Here is a 22567-nt window from a genome sequence, read left to right as displayed (position 1 = left end):
ACCAGAGCCCTAGAAACTGCAGAAGAAGCTCTCTACTCCTATACTGAAATCCTCGTGTTATGAAGGCCAACATTCCATTAGCTTTCTTCACTGCTTCTGTTATCTGCACACCAACTTTCAGTGACTGGTGTACCAGAACACCCATCTTGCTGTACCTCCCCACCTAACCTAACCCCATTGAGATAATGTATATAAAACTGCAACATGACCTCCCAACTTCTATACTCAATCTTCTGGCTGATGACAGCCAATGTGCCAAAGCCTTTTGTCCACCCCATCAACATTCTCCACCCTTCGAGGATCTATGTACCTGCACTCCACGATCCCTCTACTCTATAAAACTCATTAGAAACCCTACCATTAACTGTGTAGGTCCTGAGAGGAAACCTTTTCACTCAGAGGATTTCAAGTTCAAACCCACTTTTGTATCATCAGCAAACCTGCTAATCTTGCCATGTACATTTTCACCCAAACAATTGATATAGATGACAAACAGTAACGGGCCCAACACCGAACCTTGAGGCACACAACGTCACAGGACAACACCAGTGTCGGACAACCATTTGCCAGAATATCAGTGGTAGACCTGTAAATGACCAATGTTAGTTACTCTCCAGTCCTTTGGGCTTGATGGAAGTATATAAACTATGGAGGCATAGACAGAAGAGACAGTGAGACCTTATTGTTAGGTTGGAAGTGTCAAAGAGTAACAGATAATGTTCGAGTAAGTGTTTAGTTTAGTGTAGTTTAGTTTGTTTAGAGACAGCCATGCAATGAGACCTGGGTTCCTTGTACACCAGTCACTGAAAGAAAGCTAATGGAATGTTGGCATTCATAACAAGAGAATTTCAGTCATTGAAAGTAGGCATGCAGGTGCAGCAGGCAGTGGAGAAAGTGAATGGTATGTTAGCATTCATAGCAAAGGATTGATTATAGGAGCAGGGAGGTTCTACTGCAGTTGTACAGGGTCTTGGTGAGACCACACCTGGAGTATTGCGTACAGTTTTGGTCTCCTAATCTGAGAAGGACTTATGCCATAGAGTGAGTGCAGAGAAGGTTCACCAGACTGATTCCTGGGATGTCAGGACTTTCATATGAGAAAGACTGGATAGACTGGCTTGTACTCGCTAGAATTTAGGAGATTGAGGGGGGATCTGTATAGAACTTACAAAATTCTTAAGTGGTGTGACAGGCTAGATGCAGGAGATTGTTCCCGATGTTTGGGGAAGTCCATGACAAGGGTCAAAGCTTAAGGATAGGGGAAATCCTTTAGACCAGATGAGAGAAACTTTTTTCACGCAGAGACGGGTGAATCTCTGGAACTCTCTGCCACAGAAGGGTAGTTGAGGCCAGTTCATTGGCTATATTTTAGATAGGAGTTAGATGTGGCCCTTGTGGCAAAGGGGATCAGGGGGTCTGGAAGAAGGCAGGCATGTCTTTGGATTGAATTCTGTCTTTAATTTGTGTACTGGTGATGTATTTACTATTTATTTCATTCCGCTTCATGTTTTTACTCTATTTGCTAAATTGTAAGGTGTCCTTGAGACTCTTGAAAGGCGCCCATAAATAAATTTATTATTATTATTATTACGGGATACTGATTGGATGATCAGCCATGATCATATTGAATGACGGTGCAGGCTCGAAGGGCCGAATGACCTACTCTTGCACCTAATTTCTATGTTTCTATTCGGCCCACCGAGTCCACATCAACCAGCGATCACCGCACACTTGCCTGGACACAAATTACATTCTACCAAGCCAATTAACCTACAACCTTTTGGCTTTGCCGAGAAGGTCCAGGGAGGAGCGATGTCACCTGAACACAAGTCGTGGTCTGATCAACCACGGCTGGGTCGCCTGATGAGGGTGTCTGATGTTGTGAGACCCGAAACACCCAATGACCCCAGGTTACATCACTGATGATGTGTTCAGGAGCACCAATAGAAGTATTTTTTATCAATGGAGTGTGGAGGTAATCTAAGATCTCTGAGTAAACCCAGGGAGAATGTACAAACTCATACAGACAGCACCCGTCAGGATTGAAGGCTGATCTCTGCGTTTGTAAGGCAGCAACTCTATCGCTGCACCCCATGCCACCCTGGTTTACACAGTGGGTGGTGGGTGCCTAGAACCTGCTGCCAGTGGTGGCGGTGGAGGTAGATACATAGTGGTGTTTACAGGGCTTTAGACAGGCATGTGGATATGCAGGGAATGGAGGGATTTGGATCACGTGCAGGCACAGGAGATTAGTTTGATTTGCTTCATGTTGGATATGGACATTGTGGGCCGAATTCAGATGTTCCTGACCCGACCCGAAACGTCATCGATCCCGTTCTCCAGGGAAGCTGCCTGACCCGCTGATTACTCCAGCACTTTGCGTCTTTATTTGTAACCCGGCGCCTGGAGTTGCTGTCCTCGTTCCTGTTACATGGTTGGGTCTGGGCCACTTCTCACTCACATATTCCTCACCTCCTTCATTTCTCTCCTCGTCCTCCACAGATCTCGAGTCTGCTCTCGTGCAGCCCCTGCCCTCCGACTTCAAGGTGAGGACATATTGGAGTGGGGGGGGGGTACTGCGGGAACCTCGGCTGGAGGGGGGTGGTGGTCTGGAGGAGGAGTAGGGTATGGGGTTGGGGTTGGAGTTGGGGAGGGCATTGGGTGGGGGGACAGTATGAGGGGTATCGAGAGGTGTAACGTTGGGGTGAGGGACAGTGGGAGGGCGAGGGATGAAGGGATGAGGAACTGGGGACGACTGGATCTGTGGTGGGGAGGTACTGGGAGAGGGGGAGGGGAATACATTCTCCAGGCGTCCAGCTTCCCCCCTCTGACCCTCCGTCTGCATCTTGTACCCCCTCTAGATGGACGTGTTAGGCGGGTCACTGGACTGTCTGCGTCAGGCCCTGGGACGGTGAACAACACCTACACCCTCGCCCTCCTCGCCTACGCCTTTACCCTCGCTGGAGACGAGACCTCGAGGGACAGCACCCTCCTCCGGCTGGACGCCCTCGCCATCAATGAGGGTGAGGACCCAGGCAGTCTCCCTCACTCCTCCCTCCACCCCTCACTCAACTCCTTCCTCTCACCTCCATCCACCCCTTGCCGCCTCCCTCTACCCCTTGCCCCCTTCCTCCACTCATCCCTACCTCCACCTCTCACCCCCTTCCTTAATCCCTTCCTCCCACCCATCTAACCCCCTCTTCACCCCCTCCCTCTGCCCTTCCGTCCCTCGCCCCGTCCCACACTACCCTCCTCTTTTTCCCATCCTCCACCCTTTGCTCCTCCTTCCCTCCCTCCCACCACAGATCCAGTTAGTCCCCAGTTCCTCATCTCCTCCCTCCCTCTCGCCTCCCCCTCCCTCCCTCCGACACACTCCCTACAGCTCACACCCTTGAGTTATGGAACATCCTCGTAAATCTTCTCAACCTTTCCTATAACATGGTGCCCAGATCTGAACACGATACTCTAAATGCTGCTTCACCAACGTCTTATGTAACTGCAACATGACCTCCCAACTTCTAAAGACGGATGAAGGCCAATGTGCCAAAGGCCTTTATGACCACCCTATCTATCTGCGACTTCACCTTCAATGTTGCCATGCACCTGCCCTCCTGGATCCCTCTGCTCTATAACAGTCCCCAGAGCCCTACCATTCACTGTGTTAATACTGCTCATGTTAAACTTCCCAAAACGCAATACCTCACATTTCCCTCTGTTAAATTCCATCAACAATTCCTCAGCCCACCTGGCCAATCAATCAAGATCCTGCTGCTATCTGCAAAACCACCCACTTTTGTATCATCTGCAAACTTACTAATCTTGCGATGTACATTATCATCCAAATCATTGATATAGAAGACAAACAGTAACGGGCCCAGCACCGAACCCTGAGTCACACCACTAGTCACAGGCTCCAGTCAAGAAGCAACATTCCATCATCATCCTCTGCTTCCTTCCTTCCAGAATCCAATATTCTATCCTTTCAGTATCTCTCCTTGGATCCCATGCTATTTAACCTTTGAGAGCAGCCTACCATGTGGAACCTTGTTGAATGCTTTGCTGGTCCATATTACATCTACAGTTCTGTCCTCATCACCTGTTTGGTCACGTCTTCAAAGGGCAGTCAGGTTGGTGAGACACGACCTCCCATATATAAACCATGCTGACCATAACATGATAAGTTTTAATCTGGAATTTGAGATGGAGGGTGAAATCAGAAGTGTCGGTATTACAGCTGAGCAAGGGGACTACAGAGGCATGAGAGAGGAGCAGGCTAAAGTTTACTGGAAAAGGACTCTAGCAGCGATGACAGTGGAACAGCAATGGCAGGAATTTCTGGAATAATCCAGAAATGCACGATCTTTTCATTTAAAGAGGAAGAAAGATTCTAGGGGGAAAGGTGACCGTGGCTGACAAAGGAAGTCAAGGACAGAATAAAACTCAAAGAGAAGGCATAGAGCAGAGCTAAGATTATCATTAAATGGAATCATTTAAAAATAAATTGGATAGGCATATGGATGAGAAGGGAATGGAGGGTTATGGTATGAGTGCAGGCAGGTGGGACTAAGGGAAAAAAGTTGTTCGGCACGGACTTGTAGGCCGAGATGGCCTGTTTCCGTGCTGTATTGTTATATGTTATTGTTATATGTTATTAGTGGAATACCTTTTCTGCATCAGTCTTCACAGTGGAAGACGCCAGCAACGTGCCTGAATTCAAGAGAGTCCGGGTGGAAGTTAGTTTTGAGTCGCTGTTACTAGGGAGAAGGTGCTTGGGAAGCTGAAAGGGCTGAAGTCACCTGGACCGGATGACTACACCCTAGGTTCTGAAAGAGGTGGCTTTAGGGATTGTGGAGGCATTGACAGTGATATTTCAAGAATCACTAGACACCAGAAAGGTCCCAGACGATTGAAAATTTGCCAATATTACCCCCGCTGCTCAAGAAGGGAGCAAAGCAGAATAGTGGGAATTATAGGCCAGTTAGTCTGACTTGAATCCCTTGGGATTGTCCTTAATTGTAGAGTTATCTCCTGGCCCCTTCTTGCCCAACTAATTTCATTTTTAGTTTACCTCCTTAGTTCCTGAAACGCTCTCCAGGGATACACTTGATCCCAGCTGCCTTTGCCTGTCCCATACATCATATACCATATAACCATATAACAATTACAGCACGGAAACAGGCCATCTCGGCCCTACAAGTCAGCGCCGAACAATTTTTTCCCTTAATTCCCACCTGCCTGCACTCATACCATAACCCTCCATTCCCTTCTCATCCATATGCCTATTCAATTTATTCTTAAATGATACCAACGAACCTGCCGCCACCACTTCCACTGGAAGCTCATTCCACACCGCTACCACTCTCTTCTTCTTCTTCTTTTCGGGTCTTGAAGCTGGTTGACTATATGACAGTTTCCCATTCCTTTACACAGTCCTTTGCATTTTTGTTGAACACTGCAAGATCCTTTGAGCTGCAAAGGATCTTGCAGTGTTCAACAAAAATGCAAAGGACTGTGTAAAGGAATGGGAAACTGTCATATAGTCAACCAGCTTCAAATGTCTCTGAGTAAAGACATCCTTCTTATTCTTAACCAATGCCTCAATTTTCCTTGTCAACCAAGCTTCCTAACGTTTGCCTGCCTTGCCCTTCACCCTAAACACGGACGTGCATATCCTGAGTTCTTGGCAGCGCACTTTTAAAAACATCCCACTTGACTGCTGTTACTTTTCCTTCAAACAACTTGCTCCAATCACTTGAGTGAGACCTTCTCTCATACCCTCAAAGTTGGCCTTACCCCAATTGAGAATTTTAACACGTAGGCCCAGCCTGGCACTATCCACAACTATATTAAACCTTAAATTGAACAGTCAAACCTTAAATTGAACTGGTTCCTCCACAAACACTTCATTCACTTGCCCTTCCCAATTTCCCAAGACTAGATCAAATGTTGCCCTGTCACATGTGGGGCTCCCTACATATTGTTGGAGAAAACTCTCCTGAGAAATTGCACTTCATCTAAACCGTTCACATTACGATGGTTCCCAGTCAATATTGTGGAAAGTTAAAATCCCCAACTATAACAACCTTATTTGACCTGCAGCAGCCTGCAATCTCCTAGCATATTTGTTGTTCTAATTCCCGTTGACTATTTGGGGGACAGTGGTACACCCCCACAAGGTGATCATCCCTTTCTTGTTCCTCAGCTCCACCATACAGCCTCGCTAGACGAACCGTCCGTATTGTCACCTCTAACGAGTGCCGTGACATGCTCCTTAACCAATAATGCACACCCCCCCCCCCCCCTTCTCTTTACCCTCACCCCTGTATCTCCTGAAGCTCCTGTACCCCGGAACATTGAGCTGCCAATCCTGCCCCTCCCCTAACCATTTCAGTAATGGCTACAATGTCCCAGTGGCTCGTACCTATACAAGCTCATCTGCCGTGCGCATCAAGCCCCTTGCATTCAAATACTTGCAGTTTAAACCAACCCTCCCTCTCTCTCTGCCTTTCACCTGTCTATTCTGTCACTAAACTTTCTCTCACCACCCCCACCCGTGGAGCACTAATGAGTCAGCCTGTCCACCGCGATGTTGGTCCCCCTCCAGTTAAGGTGCAACCCGTCCCTTTTGTACAGTTCACCCCTGCCCCAGAGGGGATCCCAATGATCCAGAAAGGAAAATCCCTGCCTCCTGCACCAACTCCTCAGCCACACATTCATCTCCCTTATCTTTCTCTTCTTCGCCAGCACGAGGTACTGGAAGAAAAACCAGAGATAACTATATTTTCAGCCTTTTACCTAATTCCCTAAACTCATGTTGCAGAACCTCCTACCTCTTCCTCCCTGTATCGTGTGTGCCCTCCCCTCCCCTGCTTTCCTCTCCTCCCTTCCCACGACCCTCCCTCTCCCAGGGCTGGATTAACCATTAAGCAAAATAAGCACGTGCTCAGGCATCAAGGGAAGGGGGGGGGGGGGGGCACCACAGAAATGGTAAATGGTTTACGGCACAAAATAAATCACTTTAAACTTGCTAAAATAATATTAGAAGTAATTTATATGATCGGAAACTTAAAACTGAGATGAGAAGAAGAGGAGAGATATACAAAGAATTATCAGAGAGATTTTCTTTTCTAAGTGATGTGCCACATAATGTCACTTCAATGACTTCATCATCTACTGAAATTGACAGGTATTCTCAGTGTTGTCAAAAACTGATTGATCCTTACCCAGAGAACTTGAACACTAATTTCTCAGCTGAGCTCCAGCAGTTTCACTCATATGTACGCCATAAGTTCAGTGCAACAAAAAATGTAAAAACAAGATTCAGTCATGCTGAACTTTATAAAATAATTGTAGAAGACAATATTGAGTGTGCCTTTCCAAATGTAGACATTGCCTTTCGTATATTTTTAACATTAATGGTCACAAATTGCTCAGCTGAGCGTTCATTTTCTCAGTTGAAGTATATTTAAAAAATCCCATCAGAACAACTATGCAACAAGGCAGGCTGGATGCCTTATCTCTACTAAGTATAGAAGCAGATGTGTTACGTAAGATTAATTTTGAGGATCTGATCAAAGACTGCAATTAAAAAAAGTAGGAGAAAACTTTTCAAATATAAATAAAGTGGAAGTATATAAAAATAAACATTATTTTCCATCTTACTGTTAGTTTTGTTTCATTTTGAAAAAAAAAATGTATTTTATGGTTTATTATTGTTTATATTTTGAATTACATATATATGGGGGCACCAAAATCTTTTAAGTGCTTAGGGCTTCTATGGGTCTTAATCCGGTCCTGCCTCTCCCCCCGACAATCTCTCTCTCCCAACTCTCGCACTCTCTCTCCCCTGACCCTGTCTCTTCCCCTGATGCTCTCCCTCTCCCTGCAGACGGCCAGACCCACTGGGGGCAACGTGAAGGTGGGGAGGAGGGGTTGGGGCATTGGTGGAGGGCCCCCTCGGCTGAGGTGGAGACGACAGCCTACGTGCTGCTGGCCCTGCTCCCACCCCCCAACATCAGCCCCACCCAGCTGCAGCGCTCCTCCCCCATCATCCGCTGGCTGGTCCGCCAGAGGAACTCGTACGGAGGCTTCGCCTCCACACAGGTGAGGGGAGAAGGGGGAGAAGGAGGAGAGGAGGGGGGGGGGGGGGGAGGAGCGGGGGAGGGGTTGGGGTCAGAGAATGAGGGGGGAGGAAGGGGCGGATGGGGGTACGCCGACAGGCTATGGTCGGAGTGGTGAGGGGGAATGAGGGGGGGAGATGGAGAGGGGAGGGTTGAGTGAAGGTAGAGGAGGTAGGTGAGTGGGAAGGAATGGAATGGGGACGGAAGTGAGAGAATAGAGGACGGGAGTGGGAAGGTAAGAAAGGGGGAGAGAATGGAGGGGTGAGGGGACGGAGGGTGTACGGTGGGTGGACGAAGCTGAGGAGGGGGAGCGAGAGAGGGGGAGCAATGCTCCTCGACCAAACACTGTTGAATCGATCCCCAAACTTAAGGTCCCCCACCTCTCCCCATGTGCAACTGGTCAAAGGCCTTGCTAATGTACCTCTATCTGCCCCCCCGTCAACACGCCCCATTTCCCCCCCCCACCACCCTCTCCCCTCACCCTCTCTCCTAATCCTCTTCCCCCTCCACCCTGTTCTCCACCCCCCCCCTTTCCCTTCCCCCATACCCCTATTACCCCTCATCCTCTCCCCCCTCACTCCCTCCCCTCTACAGGACACAGTGGTGGCCCTCCAAGCCCTCTCCCTCTATGCGGCCCTCACCTACTCCCCCGAGCCCCTCTCCTCCGTCTCGCTCACTGGCCCCAGTGGCTTCCAGCGGCTCCTCCACATCGACGCCCACAACCGGCTGGTGGTGCAGAGAGCGGCACTGCTGGCCCCTGGCACCTACATCGGCAACATCACCGGCACCAGCTGTGTGCTGCTCCAGGTGAGGGGGAGGACAGTGGGGGAGGGGGGGGGGGGGTCAGTGGGGGGAGGGGGCGGAGGGTGGGTGGAGAGAGGAAGGGAGGGACACAGGAGTCATCGTGGAAACAGGCCCTTCGGCCCAACTTGCCGACCCCGACCACATGCCCCAGCTACACTCGTCCCACCTGCCAGTTTTTGGCCCATATCCTTCCAAACCTGGCCGCTGGCAGCTTGCTCCATACACCCACCACCCTTTGTGTGGATAAAGATATCTCTCAGATTCCTATTACATCATTTCCCCTTCACCTTAAACCTAGATCTTCTGATCCTTGATTCACCTACTCTGGCCAAGAGACTCTGTGCAACTACCCGATCTATTCCTCTCATGATTTTATACAATTCTATAAGATTACCCCTCGACCTCCTGCACTCCAAGAAATAGAGTGTCAGCCTATTCAACCTCTCCCTATAGCTCAGGCCCTCTCGTCCTGGTAATATCCTTGTAAACCTTCTCTTTACCGTTTCCAGCTTGACATCATCTTTCCTATAAAATGGTGCCCAGAACTGAACATAATGCTCTCAATACAGCCTCACCTACATCTTGTACAACTGCAACATGACTTCCCAACTTCTATACTCAATACTCTGACTGATGAAGGCCAATGTGCCAAATGCCTTTTTGACCACGCTACCTACCTGAGACTACACCTTCAAGGAACCATGACTCCGAGATCCCTCTGCTCTACAACACCCCCCCAGAGCCCTACCATTCACTGTGTAAGTCCTGCCCATGTTAGACTTCTTAAAGTGCAACATCTCACATTTCTCTGCATTCAATTCCATCAACCATTCCTCAGCCAACCTGGCCAATCGATCAAAATCCGGCTGCAATCTTTCACAACCATTTTCACTATCTGCAAAACCACTCACTTTGCTATCACCAGCAAACTTGCTAATTCTGCCCTGTATGTTCTCATCTAAATCATTACTATAGATGACAAACAGTAATGGACCCAGCACCGAACCCTGAGGCACACCACTAGTCACAGGCCTCCAGTCCGAGAAGCAACCTTCCACCATCACCCTCTGCTTCCTTCCATGAAGCCAATGTTCAATGTATTCAGCTATCTCTCCTTGGATCCCATGCGATCTAACCTTCCAGGGAGTAGGGAGGGTTGGAGGGAGGGGTGGAGGAGGGAGGGAGGAGGGCTGGAGTGTGGGAGGGAGGGAGGAGGGTGGAGGGTGTAGTGAGGCCAGTGTGGGAGCGGTGAGGGAAGGGTTGAGGGTGAGTGAGGTAGGGAAGAGGGAGGGTTGAGTAAGGGAAGGGTGGAGAGAAAGGTGAGTGAGTGCTGTACTGATCCTGCCCTCCCCCCTCCCTGCCCCAGACGTCTCTCCGTTACCACACACTGCCGTCTGCCGGTGCTGCCGCCTTCCAGCTCTCCCTCCACCTGGAGCCGTACGGGAAGACGGAGGCAAAGCTGCACATCGACGTCACGTGAGCTCCACCGTCTGGTGGCCAGACGGGCCGACTGAGGGAGGGAGCATCTTGGGGGAGATGGGCCATCTGGGACAGTAGAAAGGGGGTTGTCTGGGGGCTAGACAGTTCATCTGGGCAGTAGAGACGGGCTGTCTAGGGACGACGGGACGTCTGGGGCGGTAGAGATGGACAGTCTGTGGGTGGAAGGGGCCGTCTGGGGAGTGACGATGGGTTGTTTGCAGCTAGACGGGCTGTCTGGGGCGGGAGAGGGACTGTCTGATGTGGGGGTCGGACCGTCTTGGGGGGAGATGGACTGCCTTGGGGAGGGGCTGTCTGGGATGGGGTAGGGACCATAAAGGGGGCAAGACGGCCATCTGTGGGGCAGGTGGGCCGTCTGGCAGGGCTAGATGGGTTGTGTAGGGGAGAGACGGGCCGTCTGGGTGGTGGGTCTGTCTGGGGGGTGGGGTTGTCCTGGAACCGTCTGGGGAGGAGGGGCCGTTTGTGCCCTGGTGCTGGGACCCGGGTTGTGTTCCTATGTTCTGTGTATAACCGTGTGCTCCTGTGAGTTCCCATGCCCAATGCTTTCCCGTGTGTTCCTTTTGTTTTTGTTTTTGCCTTTGTGTATCCGTGTGTTCCCATTTACCCCGATATGTTTCATGTGTGACCGTGTTCACGTGTCCCCTGTGTTACCATGTGTTCCCGTGTCCACGTGCCCCGTGTGTGATCGTATGTTCTCGTGTCCCGTATGTTCCCGTGTCCACATGCCCCGTGTGTGATCGTGTGTTCCCGTGCCCCATGTGTGATCGATTGCTCACGTGTCCCGTGTGTTTCCGTGTTCCGTGTGTTCACATGTGTTACCGTCTTGCCCCGCAGCTACACGGGATCCCGCAACGTCTCCAACATGGTGATCGTCAACGTGAAGATGCTCTCCGGGTATTCCCCCCAGGTACGGGGCGGGGGCAGGGCTGGTTTCACGGGGTATCCCCCCACAATGAGGGGGAGGGGGGTATGGGCTGCCGCCACCATTCGGGGCTGTTACTGATGACCTTTGCCCCTCTCGCTCCAGACCACGATGCCTGTGGGTGTGAGTCGCATAGAGTCAAAGGACGGACATTTCCTGATGTACATTGAAAAGGTGAGGGGGGGGTTGTGTGGGGACGAGGGGGTGGGGGAGGGTGACGGGAGATGAAGGAGGAGGGGGGTTTAGACGGGGGAGAAGCTGCGGTCCATGACTGACCCCCCGCTGCCCCCACAGATGGACGCCGGCCAGACCCTCCCCCTGTCCGTCCGCATCTTCCAGGAATTCCCTGTGGAAAACCTGCAGGAGGCCCAAGTCTCCGTCTACGACTACTACGTGACCGGTAGGGCCCAGCTTCCCCCTCACTCCTCCCCCCTCCTGCTCCCCACTCCTGCTCCCCCTCACTCCTCCCCTTCCTTCTCCCCCTCACTCCTTCCCCCCTCCTGCTCCCCCTCACTCCTCCCCCCACCTGCTCCCCCTCACTCCTCCCCCTCCTGCTCCCCCTCACTCCTCCCCCTCCTGCTCCCCCCTCCTGCTCCCCCCTCCTGCTCCCCCTCACTCCTCCCCCTCACTCTTCCCCCTCACTCCTCCCCCCTCCTGCTCCCCCTCACTCCTCCCCTTCCTGCTCCCCCTCACTCCTTCCCCCTCCTGCTCCCCCTCACTCCTCCCCCCACCTGCTCCCCCTCACTCCTCCCCCTCACTCCTCCCCCTCACTCCTCCCCCTCACTCCTCCCCACTCCTCCCCTCCTGCTCCCCCTCACTCCTCACCTCCTCCCCCTCACGTCCTCTCCCCCTCACTCCTCCCCCTCCTGCTCCCTCATCACAGCCTCTCCCACCTCAAGCTCCCCCTCACTCCTCCCCCTCCTACTCTCCCCCTCATGCTCCCCCTCACTCCTCCCCTCACTCCTCCCCCCTCCTGCTCCCTCTCACTCCTCCCCCTCAGCTCCCCCCTCACTCCTCCCCCTCCTACTCCCCCTCCCTTCTCCCCTCACTCCTCCCCTCACTCCTCCCCCTCCTGCTCCTCCCTCCTCCTCCTCCCCCTCCTCTCCCTCCTCCTCCTCCCTCGCCCTCCTCCCTCGCTCCTCCCCCCTCGCTCCTCGCTCCCTCCTCCCTCCTCCTCCCCCCTCGCTCCTCCCCCCTCACTCCTCCCCCCGCTCCCTCCTCCCCCTCCTGCCCCCCTCCTCCTCCCCCCCCTCCCTCCTCCCCTCTCCTGCTCCCTCCCTCCTCCCCCTCCTGCTCCCCTCCCTCTCCTCCCTCCCTCCTGCCCCCTTCCTGCTCCCCCCTCACCTCCTCTCCCCTCCTCTCTCTCCCCTCCTTCCTGCTCCTCCTCCCTCACTGCCCTCCCCCCTCTTCTCCTACCCACTCCCTGCCTTCTCCCCCTCTCCTGCATCCCCTCCTCTCCTCCCTCCCTCCTTCTCCCCCCCTCCTTCCTCCCTCCCTCCCTGTCCTCCCCCTCCTTCTCCCCCCTCCCTCCTTTCCCCTCCCTGCCCCCCCCCTCCTGCTCCCTCCCTCCCTCCTCCCCCCTCCTTCTCCCCTCTCCCCTCCTTCCCCCTCCCTCCTCCCCCCCCTCCTTCTCCCCCTCCCTCCTCCCTCCTCCTCCTCCTTCTCCCCCCTCCTTCCTCTCCTCCCTCCCTCCTCCCTCCCCCCTTCCTCTCCCTCACCCACCCTCCCTCCTCCCCCCTCCTCTCCCCTCCCCCTCCTTCCTCCCTCCCTCACTCCTTCCCCCTTCCTGCTCCCCCCTCACTCCTCCCCCTTCCGGCTCCCCCCTCACTCCTCCCCCTCCTGCTCTCCCCTCATTCCTGCTCCTCCCTCACTCCTCCCCCCTCCTACTCCTCCCTCACTCCTCCCCTTCCTGCTCCCCCCTCCTCCTCACTCCTCCCCCTTCCTCCTCACTCCTCCCCCCCTGCTCCTCCCTCACTCCTGCCCCTCCTGCTCTCCCCTCATTCCTGCTCCTCCCTCACTCCTCCCCCTCCTGCAGCCCCCTCACTCCACCCTTCTTGCCTCCTTCTGCTCCCTCCCTCCACTCTCCTTCCCACCCTCCCTTTCTCCTCCACCCTCCACCTTCACTCCTTCCTCTACCCTCTGCACACTCTTCCACCCTCCCTCCCTCCACCCTCTCTCTCTCTATTCCCTCCCTCCATCCACCATATGTCTACCCTTCCTCCCTGCTTCTACCATCCATCCACGCTGCCTCCCTCCACCCTCCCTCGATGTTAAATCACTCCTCACCTCTCTCTGTCTCTCTTTGCCAGACGAGGCCGCCATTGCTGGGTACAAGTGGCCCACTTCAAGCAAGGAGTAGCAAATCAGTGAGTGTTTCCCCCCCTCACCCCCGCAACCCCTTTCCTGCTCTCTCCACTCCCTCTTTTCCCCTCTCCCCTGGAAGAGATGGGAACTAGGGTCACACTGGGGGATGGCGACGGGTTACTCTGGGGGGGTGAGGAATGGGGTCACACTAGGGACTGGGGTCACACTGGGGACTGGGGTCACACTGGGGACTGGGGTCACACTGGGGACTGGGGTCACGCTGGGGACTGGGGTCACACTGGGGAATGGGGTCACACCGGGATGGGGGTCACGCTGGGGACTGGGGTCACACTGGGGACTGGGGTCACACTGGGGAATGGGGTCACACCGGGATGGGGGTCACACTGGGGACTGGGGTCACACTAGGGACTGGGATCACACTGGGGACTACGGACGGGTCACACCGGGATGGGGGGGTGGGGAATGGGGGTCACACTGGGGACTGGGGTCACACCAGGATGCGGGGTGGGGAATGGAGTCACACTGGGGACTGGGGTCACACTGGGGGGTGGGGTCACACCGGGATGGGGGGGGTGGGAAATGTGGTCACACTGGGGACGGGTCACACCGGGATGAGGGGTGTGGGGAATGGGGGTCACACTGGGGACTGGGGTCACACCGGGATGGGGGGTGAGGAATGGGGTCACACTGGGGACTGGGGTCACACGGGTGGGGGAGGGTGGGAGAGGGGTCACACTGTGGTGGGGGGGGGGTGTGTCAGCTTCTGTCCAAGTCAGTGTGAGGTGGTGTATTTGGGAAGTCCACCAAGGGCAGGGCTTTCTGAGTGATGGGTTGGTCCCTGCGATTGTTGTAGAGCTGAGGGATCCAGGAACATAGAGTGGAAGCACTGTACAGCACGGCAACACGATGATGTGTTCCAGGCCCACACCACCCTCTCTCAGTATAAAACTACTTGCCCACCACATCTCCATTCAACTTTCCCTCTCTCACCTTGTAGCCAAGTCATTTACTGTTGGACTTTTTCACTCTGGGGAAAAGGTTCTGACTGTCTACATCTTTCATAATTTTATGGACATGTATCAAGTCTCCCTTCAACCTCCGGCATTCCAGAGAAAATAATCCAAGTGTGTCCAACCTCTCCCTGTAGCTGAACCCTCTAATCCAGGCAGCATTCTGGTGAACCTTCTCTGCACTGTCTCCAAAGCCTCCAACCCTTTCCTGTAATGGGGCGATCAGATCGGCACGCAATACTCCAGGTTGTGACACTTCAGCATATCATTCTATATCTTCCTAGCATCCAATCGTATGTCCCGTGTCATGGATACAGAGAGATCAAGAAAGGGGAGGGGGGTGTTAGACAGTGGACATCGGTGGTAATGAGATTGGCAAGTTATGCATGGGTGCAGGAAGCAGCCCCCATGCAGCTGTATGTTGCCCTAATGTAGCTGTCCATGTACCCCCCATGCAGCTGTCAATGCAGCCCCCATGCAGCTGTCAATGCAGCCCCCATGCAGCTGTCAATGCAGCCCCCATGCAGCTGTCAATGCAGCCCCAGGGCAGCTGCCAATGCAGCCCCCATGCAGCTGCCAATGCAGCCCCCATGCAGCTATTGAGGCAGCTGAGTATGCAGCCCCCATGTAGCTGTCTATGTAGCCCACCATGTAGCCGTGATGCAGCTGTCAATGCAGCCCCATGCAGCTGCCAATGCAGCCCCCATGCAGCTGTCAAAGCAGCTGAAAGTTGGGGATGGAGCCGATGTAAGTTTGGAACAAGGACTGTTTGACAGAACCAATAACAAGGCACACAGTGCCCATTGAGTGCCCGTGACTATATCTTTAAATTGGAGAAAGTGGGAAGTCTAAAAGAGAAGTTATTGAGGGTGAGGACAAGTTCCAGCAGGCGGAGGAGAGTGTCGCAGAGGGGAACTGATTGGGTCCCTGTTCAAGGAAGAACTGTTGGACATTGAGACCTTACGGGTAGGAATGTAGTTCTAAACCGTACCTATCCATCTACCCATCCAAGTGTCTTTTAAATGCTGTTATAGTCCCTGCCTCCCCAACCACCTCTGGCAGCTTGTTCCTTAAACAGAGCTGCCAACTCTCACGCATTCATGAGAATTATACATTTCGCCCAATTCTCACGCTCTCACGCTGATCACAGAATTTCTCACGCTCCATCGTGAGAAATTCTGTGATCAACGAGAATTTCAAAACTAATATCAACTGCTTGTGTGCGCGTCTGTTGACAAGACAGCAGCATTCTTATTCTCTGTTATTCTCACTTGACCGAACCGTCACACACCTCCAAAGCATGTCCCCATGCAAATTTACATTGAAAGACACGGACCTGGCAGTGAATGAGTGTCACCCAGCGCAGCAAGTAATGGAACGATTTGAAAGAGGGAATTAGGAGCAACACTAGCAAGTTTGTGAATGACACAAAGCTGGGTGGCAGTGTGAACTGTGATGTTAGGAGGTTGCAGGGTGACCTGGACAGGTTGAGTAAGTGGGCAGATGCAGTATATTATAGATAAATGTGAGGTTACCCACTTTGGCGGCAAAAATAAGGGGGCAGATTATTATCTCAATGGGGTTAGGTTAGGCAAGGGGGAGGTGCAGCGAGACCTGGGCGTCCTTGTACACCAGTCACTGAAAGTTGGCTTACAGGTACAGCAGGCAGTGAAGAAAGCTAATGGAATGTTGGCCTTCATAACAAGAGGATTTCAGTATAGGAGTAAAGAGGCTTTTCTGCAGTTGTATAGGGCTCTGGTGAGACCACACCTGGAGTATTGTGTCCAGTTTTGGTCTCCGAATTTGAGGAAGGACATCCTTGTGATTGAGGCAGTGCAGCGTAGGTTCACGAGATTGATCCCTGGGATGGCGAGACTGTCATATGAGGAAAGATTGAAAAGACTAGGCTTGTATTCACTGGAGTTTAGAAAGATGAGGGGGGATCTTATAGAAACATATACAATTATAAAAGGACTGGACAAGCTAGATGTAGAAAAAATGTTCCCAATGTTGGGCGAGTCTAGAACCAGGGGCCACATTCTTAGAATAAAGGGGAGGCCATTTAAGACTGAGGTCAGAAAAAACTTTTTCACCCAGAGAGTTGTGAATTTATGGAATTCCCTGCCACAGAGGGCAGTGGAGGCCAAGTCACTGGGTGGATTTAAGAGAGAGTTAGATAGAGCTCTAGGGGCTAGTGGAATCAAGAGATATGGGGAGAAGGCAGGCACGGGTTATTGATTAGCGCCGATCAGCCATGATCACAACGGTGATGGCTTGAAGGGCCGAATGGCCTCCTCCTGCACCTATTTTCTATGTTAGTTGTGGTAATGTAATTGTCCCTGAAGCCGGTGGTGTTGATTCAGGCTTCTATACCTCCTGCCCATTGGTGGCAGTGGGAAGAGGGCACGGCCCAGATGGTGTGGTCCTTGATAGTAGATGCCCCTTAGCTAAGACAGAGCTGGCATCGTGGGAGCTCCAGGATCCCGACCGCAAACAGACCGCTGGTGTTGGCATGGTCTCAGCTTGTGGGCATGGCTGCCAATTGCAGGCCGGTGCCACCGTGGCCCAGGCCGATAGCTATTGTGTCCAGGGAGGCTTCACATGGATGGCAGCACCATGCGGATGTAGGACGGGGAATGGTGGTGCTCACCTGTCTCGATCTACATGGGCATGTGTGTTAGCGTGGCAACAGCTGATCACGTGGACATATGGTGTTCAGGAAGGTTTACAGGACGTGATGGCATTGGCTTGTTATTTGTCACGTGTACCGAGGTACAGGGAAACGATGTGTTGTAATGCAACACATGCAAGTCATATCGTGCATGAGTAGTGGAGAAAGTTGATCAACAGCCTGTAGAACATAGTGTCACAGCGACAGAGGAAGTGCAGGTAATAGAAGTGTACGGGCAGCAAGGTGGTGGATTGGGAGATGGGGAATTCATCCTTAGGGTACGGGAGGAGTGTTCACTACACTAGTAACAGTGGACAGAAGCTGTTCCTGTATCTAGTGCACGTGCTTTCCAACCTTTGTATCTTGGGTGGGGGCGGGGAGAAAAGGGAATGACCGGGTGCGAGCGGTCATTGGATATGCTGGAGATACAAGGAATGGCAGATGCTGGTTTACGAAGAAGACACAAAGTGCTGGAGTAAACGGGTCGGGCACCATATGCGGAGAACAGGGATAGTTGATGTTTCGGGTCGGAACCCAAAATACCTGAATTTGACCCGAAACGTCACTTGTCCATGTTCTCCAGAGACGTTGCCTGACCCACTGTCACTCCAGCACTTTGTGTCTTTCCTTAATGATGCTGGCTCCTATCGTGGGGCAGGGTGAGGTGTAGATGGTGTTGATTGGGGAGGGCAGTGGTATGTACGATGGAAGAATCTGAAGGGTAACTTTTTCACACAAAGGGTGGTGGGTGTATGGAACAGGCTGCCAGAGGAGGTAGTTGAGGCAGGGACTATCCCAACATTTAAGAAGCAGTTAGACAGGCACATGGATAGGACCGGTTTGGACTTGGACCAAATGCTGGTAGGTGGGACTAATGAAGCTGGGACATGTTGGGTGGTGTGGGCATGTTGGGCTGAAGGTTCTGTCTCCACACTGTTTCACTCCATGTCTAGGCTGCATCCACAACTCATTGCTGTGTAGTACCACGGGCAACACCACATGCTGCTTCACCTCCAGGCATTGAGCTGTTGCACTTTGGGAGGTCAAACACAAGGGGGAAATGTACAGTTAATGGCAGAACCCTTAAGTACAGAGGGATCTTGGGGTCCAAATCCACAGCTCCCTTAAAGCAGATAGAGTGGTAAATAAGGCATTTGGTATGAAGTTTGAAGAAGGGTCCAGACCCAAAACATGACCTATCCATGATCTCCAAGATGCTGCCTGACCTGCTGAGTTACTCCCGTACTTTGTATCTTTTGGAGGCATGAGGTATGCCTACGTTCATTGCGTATATGAGTCAGGAAGCTTTATAAATCTCTGGTTGGACTGTATTTGGAGTATTATGTGCAGTTTGGTCATCCCACTTACAGGAAGGAATTTAGACTTTAGAAATACAGCACGGAAACGGGCTCTTGAGCCAAGCATGTCTGCGCCAACAAGCGATCACACCGTACATTAACACTATCCTATACACTGGGGAAATTTTACAATGTTACCAAAGCCATTTATCCTACAAACCTGTACATATTTGGAATGTGGAGGGAAACGGGGCATTTGGAGGAAACCCACGCGGTCACAGGGAGAAAGAACAAACTCCATACAGACAGCAGCCCATACACTAACATATCCTACACACTAGTCAGGATGGACAGTAGCCGCAGGAAAGTAGCAGTCAGGATCTACTTCATAGCTCACAGACGTCACAGATTCATAGCAAAAGGATTTGAGTACAGGAGCAGGGAGGTTCTACTGCAGTTGTACAGGGTATTGGTGAGACCACACCTGGAGTATTGCGTAGTTTTGGTCTCCAAATCTGGGGAAAGACATTCTTGCCATTGAGGGAGTACAGAGAAGGTTCACCAGACTGATTTCTGGGATGTCAGGAATTTCATATGAAGAAAGACTGGATAGACTCGGCTTGTACTCGCTAGAATTTAGAAGATTGAGGGGGGATCTTATAGAAACTTACAAAATTCTTAAGGGGTTGGACAGGCTAGATGCAGGAAGATTATTCCCGATGTTGGGGAAGTCCAGGACAAGGGGTCACAGTTTAAGGATAAAGGGGAAATCCTTTAGGACCGAGATGAGAAAAACATTTTTCACACAGAGAGTGGTGAATCTCTGGAATTCTCTGCCACAGAAGGTAGTTGAGGCCAGTTCATTGCTATATTTAAGAGGGAGTTTAAGATATATTTAAGATGTGGCCCTTGTGGCTAAAGGGATCAGGGGGTATGGAGAGAAGGCAGGTACGGGATACTGAGTTGGATGATCGGCCATGATCATATTGAATGATGGTGCAGGCTCGAAGGGCCGAATGGCCTACTCCTGCACCTATTTTCTATCTTTACCCTGGGTCTCTGGCCCTGTAAAGCAGCAGCTCTACCCGCTGCACCACTGGATGGGGAGACTTAGTAAAGGGTGAAGAAGAGGGTTTAGCAGAATGAAGCCTAGGATCCTGCGACTGTCCGTGGGTCTGACCCCTGGAACTCCCTCCCCAGTAGCGACCAGGATTACATCCCCGCTCCAGTCGCTGTGTTCCTCTGCTGTACTGGTGTGTGAGTCCAGGCGGGTACTACACCAGCACTCCGTGACTAACCCTGGGTCTACTGCTGCAACCCCCTCCCCAGCATCGTGGTGGCTCCGTGTAGCCAACGAAGACCCACTCCCTGCCTGCACCAACCTCCTGCCCGACAAGCGGGCACCCACATTCACCCCGACGAGTAAGGCTGGCAGCCCCGGGGCGGGTGCATGGGACCGGGGAGGAGGTTGGGCAAGGCAAGGCCAGGTCAGGTCAGCAAAAGGGCCAAACTCACAGTCCGTGCTCTGTGTTGACAGTGGAGGAGGCCGCGGGTCGAGTGGGATGAACACAGAGGCTCCCAGCGCCGGACTGAAGCCGAAAACAATCGTCAACCAAGAATCAACCTCAATAAATGACTAAATCAATCCTCCTCGTGTCTGTGCTCAATCCTCACCTCCCCATCCTGTACACACCTGCTCACTCCAACACCCTTGCTTGGGGCACTACTCCAGTGGCACGTAGGTCGCACATGTAAATACGCACACAAACATATCCACACATGTACACACACACATGTACATACACACACAAATGTGCATACGGCATACATACGCACGCACGCTTCTTCACCACAGTGGGCTCTGGTGCCAAGACATAATTCCCTGAAAGTGCCATTAAGGGTAGATACGGTGGTAAAGAAGGTTTTGGTACATTGGTCTTTGTCAGCCTGGGAATGGAGTCTTCCTGTTGGGACGTTGTTGCAGTTGTACAAGACGTTTGTGAGGCCGCACAAAGTATGTTTTCAGCAGTGTTCACCTTGCTTCTCTGTGTACTCCCTCTACCTGCCCCCCCATCCCACTCTCCCTCTCTCTGCCCCCCCCCCCCCCACTCTCCCTCTCTCTGCCCCCACTCTCCCTCTCTCTGCCCTCCCCATCTCTCTGCCCCGCTCTCCCTCTGTCCTCCATCCCACTCTCTTTCCCTGCCCCTCCACTCTCCTTCTCTTTCCTCCACTCTCCCTCTCTTTCCCTCACTCACCCTCTCTCTGCCCTTCACTCTTCCTCCACATTCCCCTACACACTCACCCACACACTCCCCAACATTTGTTCCCTTTCTTTCCTGCTCTGTTTCCATTTCTCCCTCGCCTCCCATCTCTGTCTCTCCACCAATCAACACTTATCCTTCCCTCTGCCCTCTCTCACACTCGCCATCCTGCCTCTCCCATCTCCCTCTCTCTTATGTCCATCCCCCTTCACTTCACCTGCCTCTCAATCTTGTTGTCCCACACACTCTCTTCCATTTCTCTCCCCGTCCTCTCTCACCTCGATCTCTCCCTCGTCCCACCTCAATCACCTTTTGCACCTTTCTCTGTCCCCAACTTGGTACCCCTCTGGCTCCTCGTCATTCTCTTCACTTCCTCTTTCCTTTTCCTTCCCTCATTTCTTCCCACTCCCTTCGTTGCTTTATTTCTCTTCTCTTTCTCCACTTATTTTCTGTCAACCCTCCCCCTCTACCCTGTCTCACCGCCTCCCCTCCCTTCTCACTCTCCTGTTCCTGTTCCTCCCTCCTCTCCCTAATCCCCCTCGCTCCCCTACTATCTTCCCGCAAAACACAAAGTGCTGGAGGAACTCTACGAGTCAGACAGCGTCTGAGGGAATGGAGCAGTCTGTAGGAGGACCTCGTCGTGAAATATCAGCCGTCCATTCCCTCCACAGATGCTGTTCCTCCAGCACTTTGTTACCTGCTCAAGATTCCATCAACTGCAGTTTCATAGAACAGAACAGCACAGGAACAGGCCCTTCGGCCCACCATGCACTTGCTGAACATGATGCCAATACTAATTCTTGCCTGTTGGGGGGGGGCACAATTTCTTGCTCGCGCACACACGCACGTGCGTGGGCCCTGTGGACGGTAACATCAGGAGCCGACCTGGTTGGTGACCGACTCCAGCAACAGCAGCTTCGTCCGCCCCAAATCACATCGTGGGGCTTCAACCGGCCCGTTCGCGGGGTCTTTCTTCGCCCCGCGGGGGCTTCAACACCGGGAGCCTCGATCGCCTCGATGCAGCAGTTTGATTTTAAGCCGCGCCGGGCGCGGAAAGGCCCCGCGAACGGGCCGATTCAGCCCTTAGAAAGCGGCTGATTACAAAACATTGGGGGGGATTGTCCACCACCTCTCAAAGTACGTTCCCGCCCCCCCAGAATTTCCGCCCATGCTTGCCTCCCTGCACGCACATAATTCACATCCCTCTGTCTCCACGTTTATCTATTGCTGATCCAAAGACCTTTCGATGCCACAGAAAGGCAGCCGATGGGTTGGTGAGTCGGTCTATTTCAGTGTCGGAGCAGCAGCGAGATTTCAAAACATTCCCGTCGGATTAGTTGAATGACTAAAATTGGCTAACTGAACAGCCAATAAAAGGGGATAAAAAAGGTAGCGGAACAGGCTATTGGGAGTGAAGCTCCGTGAAGGTGCGGGTGAAGTCATAGAGTGACACAGTGTGGAAACAGGCCTTTCAGCCCAACTTGCCCACACCGGCCAACATGTCCCAGCTACAGTGATACAGCGGGGGAAACAGGCCCTTCAGCCCAACTTGCCCACACCAGCCAACATGTCCCAGCTACACGAGTCCCACTTACCTGCGTTTGGGCCATAAACCTCTAAACCGTAATACTGACTGCTTTCAAGACACTTCCAGTGACT

At 52.6% G+C, this 22567-nt stretch overlaps 1 protein-coding gene across 1 annotated transcript; it reads left to right on the top strand.

The window, feature by feature from the left end:
* Positions 1 to 2431: 2431 nt before the first annotated feature.
* On the top strand, positions 2432 to 20258 carry LOC116966834 (alpha-1-macroglobulin-like). The gene is made up of 10 exons (XM_033013173.1): positions 2432 to 2546; positions 2862 to 3023; positions 7889 to 8103; positions 8715 to 8927; positions 10291 to 10400; positions 11256 to 11328; positions 11449 to 11517; positions 11638 to 11743; positions 13653 to 13709; positions 20185 to 20258. Exons 1-9 carry the CDS (start codon positions 2432 to 2434, stop codon positions 13700 to 13702), a joined length of 1113 nt encoding a protein of 370 aa, XP_032869064.1. The 3' UTR covers positions 13703 to 13709; positions 20185 to 20258.
* The last annotated feature ends 2309 nt before the right edge of the window (positions 20259 to 22567 follow it).

This window comes from Amblyraja radiata, chromosome 38 (genome assembly GCF_010909765.2).
Source record: "Amblyraja radiata isolate CabotCenter1 chromosome 38, sAmbRad1.1.pri, whole genome shotgun sequence".
NCBI classification, from domain to species: domain Eukaryota; kingdom Metazoa; phylum Chordata; class Chondrichthyes; order Rajiformes; family Rajidae; genus Amblyraja; species Amblyraja radiata.
The sequence above is the reverse complement of the archived record's forward strand: the minus strand, read 5'-3'. Positions and strand labels throughout refer to the sequence as shown.

Excerpts from the sequence above, each read along its gene's own strand:
- LOC116966834 (XM_033013173.1), top strand. The coding sequence starts at position 2,432 with ATGGTTGGGTCTGGGCCACTTCTCACTCACATATTCCTCACCTCCTTC. Across the intron at positions 8,104-8,714 it reads GAGGCTTCGCCTCCACACAG|GACACAGTGGTGGCCCTCCA; the intron begins GTGAGGGGAGAA and ends TCCCCTCTACAG. Across the intron at positions 11,744-13,652 it reads CTACGACTACTACGTGACCG|ACGAGGCCGCCATTGCTGGG; the intron begins GTAGGGCCCAGC and ends TCTCTTTGCCAG.